This window comes from Physeter macrocephalus, unplaced genomic scaffold, assembly GCF_002837175.3.
Source record: "Physeter macrocephalus isolate SW-GA unplaced genomic scaffold, ASM283717v5 random_6342, whole genome shotgun sequence".
In the NCBI taxonomy this organism is placed as follows: domain Eukaryota; kingdom Metazoa; phylum Chordata; class Mammalia; order Artiodactyla; family Physeteridae; genus Physeter; species Physeter macrocephalus.
In genome coordinates this window covers 98-2,829 of record NW_021151626.1, presented here as the reverse complement: position 1 = coordinate 2,829, position 2,732 = coordinate 98, and the positions used below count along the sequence as shown (strand labels likewise).

At 60.1% G+C, this 2,732-nt stretch overlaps 1 protein-coding gene across 1 annotated transcript; it reads right to left on the bottom strand.

The window, feature by feature from the left end:
• Positions 1 to 130: 130 nt before the first annotated feature.
• On the bottom strand, positions 131 to 2,441 carry LOC102992684 (galectin-7). Its single transcript, XM_007114565.4, has 4 exons — positions 2,373 to 2,441; positions 1,877 to 1,965; positions 914 to 1,115; positions 131 to 289 (listed from the first exon to the last, which is right to left on the bottom strand). Exons 1-4 carry the CDS (start codon positions 2,385 to 2,387, stop codon positions 176 to 178), a joined length of 420 nt encoding a protein of 139 aa, XP_007114627.1. The 5' UTR covers positions 2,388 to 2,441; the 3' UTR covers positions 131 to 175.
• Between the last annotated feature and the right edge of the window lie 291 nt (positions 2,442 to 2,732).

Here is a 2,732-nt window from a genome sequence, read left to right as displayed (position 1 = left end):
GGCCACGCAATCGCTGTGTGACCCTTAGTCAGTGTCTTCACCTCCCTGAGCCTGCTATTCTCGTCTATATGAAGGAGACACAGACACACAGGAGGCGCACAGACGAGAAGCTATAAGACTTTATTTGCCACCCAAGACCCCTGCGCCCCGTCCCCACCCGCCCTCGTGGGAAGGCTCAGAAGATCTTCACCAAATCCAGCTTCACGTCCCCGCCCACCTCCAAGCAGCGCGCGCGCTTTGGTGGGAGCCGGTAGATGAACTCGTGGGATTCCGAGTCCCCGACCACAACCTGCAGGGGCGAGGAGACAGGTTTACGGTTGCCGAGGCGACTGCGGGCTCATTCCCGACTCGTACCCACGCTGCGTGACCTCGTCACCCACGCAACCCCGCCTTAAGGAAAAGGGCTACTCTTGATTCTGAGCCCTTGCCGTGAGGATTCAAAGAGTTCATCGTTGGCGCGGGAGTACTTTTTAAGCTTTGGCGGTGGATGTGGTCTCCACGGTGCCCGCGTCCACCGCCTCACTGTGACGCACAGATTGAAAGTGGAGAACGGCCTGGGAGCTGGAGGGTCTACAGCGACCGCTCCCTGCTGGGACTTATTTTGGGTCCTGTCTCCCAACGCATCCATTCCCCCGCCCCAGAGCCGCTACGTCAGAAGCCCGTGGACAGGGATAGGGTCCGGGATGTCCACGCCTCCCCGCTGGACACCCACCCTTTGGGCTCTTGCTCTCGCGTCCTTGCCACCGCCATACGCCTGCCCTCTAGTGCGCTTGCGCCAGGGGAGGTGAGGGACTGGGGACGCCCTGCCCAGCCTTGGCCGTGCCTCTGCCCCCCACCTCCGCCAAGGGCCTTCCTGGCCTTGCCAAGGCAAGAGACCTGGGTGTTGGCGGCCACCCCTGTGGCAGAGACGCACCTTGAAGCATTCATGCACGGCGATGATGAGCAGGTCGAAGGGCTGCCCACGGTGGAAGGCGCCGCCGAGGACGCGCTCCTCTGAGCCCCAGGCGCCGCACTCCATGGTGTTGATGACCACCGTGGATTCAGCCAGCCGGGGGTTGAAGTGCAGGACGATCTCACTGTCCGTCTCGTCACTGCACATCAGGTTCACGTGGAACCTGGTAGGTGGCGGATGGGCGGGGGCGTCGGAGGCAGGACTTACCGATTGCCAGAGCACACCCAAGTTTCCAGGGACCTGAGAGCCGCTCGCCAGTGAAGGAGGGGTGCTGGACTGGAGGCCAAGGAGCCCGGATTCCAGGACATCCAGAAACCAACCGGGGACCTGGACACACACCCACCTAGGCGAGGCTCACCGTACTATGGCCTGGGTCCCCCTCACTTCCAGAGTCTGGGAGTTGCCAAGGAGTCATGGTCCTGAAGACCAGGGTGCTCCTGGTTCCCAAGTGTTCTCCGGTTCCCAACCAGAGTGCTCCTGAGCCCCCAGTCCTCAGAGGGCTGGGAACAATGCCAGGGACCCCAGTATTCCCAGGCATCGTAGATTCCCAGAAATCCTGAAGCTCCCGACCCAGGAAGTCATAGGTGTGATTGCTGAGGCCTCCCAGGGGCCCAGGGCACCTCTGACTCACAGGCTGTGTTTCCACAGTTGCTTCAGACTCAGACTGGAAGTCTTACTGTAAGTAAGAACCTTGGATTGTCCCGGAACCCACTAGATTCTTAGAAGGATGTAGGGACCCCAGGTACACTGTCCTGGGACAAATGAGTAAAGACATCAGATTCCAGAAGGTGGGAAATAGCTTGGGGATTCCAAGATCCTGGTGAGTAAAGTTGGCCTGGGGCTTCGTTCTCTGCGCTGTAACAAGTGGGGTCAGCTGAGCCTGGAGACCTGCCACCCGTTACCGCTGAGGCTTGGAGGTCTCACCTGTCAGCCTCTTGGTTGACAACACCACGGATTCTCAGCACGGTGCCGACTTCGAAGCCCTCGGGCAGCGGGGTCGTGTAGGGCACGCTCTACAGCAGCAGGAGTGCGGGGGCCAAAGGGGATCAGGGAGGCAGAGGAGAGAGACAGATGGGTCAGCGCCGGGGAGAACACGACCGGGACCCAGACCGGCAGAGTCAGAGAGCAGAAGGGCACAGAGGCAGAGGAAAGAGGGCCAGGCGTAGGGAAAGGGCTGGAGAGAGGAACGCAAAGAATCGACAGGAAGATACTCAGAGAGGTAGAAAGTAAGGGGGAAACACCAAGGGGGAGACGGGAGCATGGGATGGATTGGGTCAACCAGAAAGAACAGCCCAGAACGTCATAGCACACCCGAACACCCACTTTCTCCTTGAAACAGGAGACCTCAGCCAAGCCCCAGCCTCTACCCCATGCCGGTGCAGCCTTGGGTCCAACACCTCGCCACCCCCGGAGCACTCACATAAGACGGTGCCATGGCTGGAACGGCGGACAGGCAGTGGCGGTGGTGGGTATGGCTGCCGGGACCTTAAATAGAAGCAGGGCGTGGCTGGCCCTGGTGACTCACCGTCACCCCTTTCCACACCCACCACCCACACCTGGCACAGACCCTGGCCCTGGGGCCATGCTGGCCAGCACCCTCCTTCTAGGGCCTCTGACACCCCTGCAATCCCTGAGTATTCCCAGGTGTACCGTCCCTCTCCTCTGAGCTAATAATGATAGGAACAGTTAACAATAATAAAAATAATAACATTACAGGGACTTCCCTGGCGGCGCAGTGGTTAAGAATCCAGCTGCCAGGGGAGAGGACACAGGTTCGATC

Excerpts from the sequence above, each read along its gene's own strand:
- LOC102992684 (XM_007114565.4), bottom strand. Across the intron at positions 1,116-1,876 it reads GTCAACCAAGAGGCTGACAG|GTTCCACGTGAACCTGATGT; the intron begins GTGAGACCTCCA and ends GCCACCTACCAG. Across the intron at positions 290-913 it reads CCGTGCATGAATGCTTCAAG|GTTGTGGTCGGGGACTCGGA; the intron begins GTGCGTCTCTGC and ends TCGCCCCTGCAG.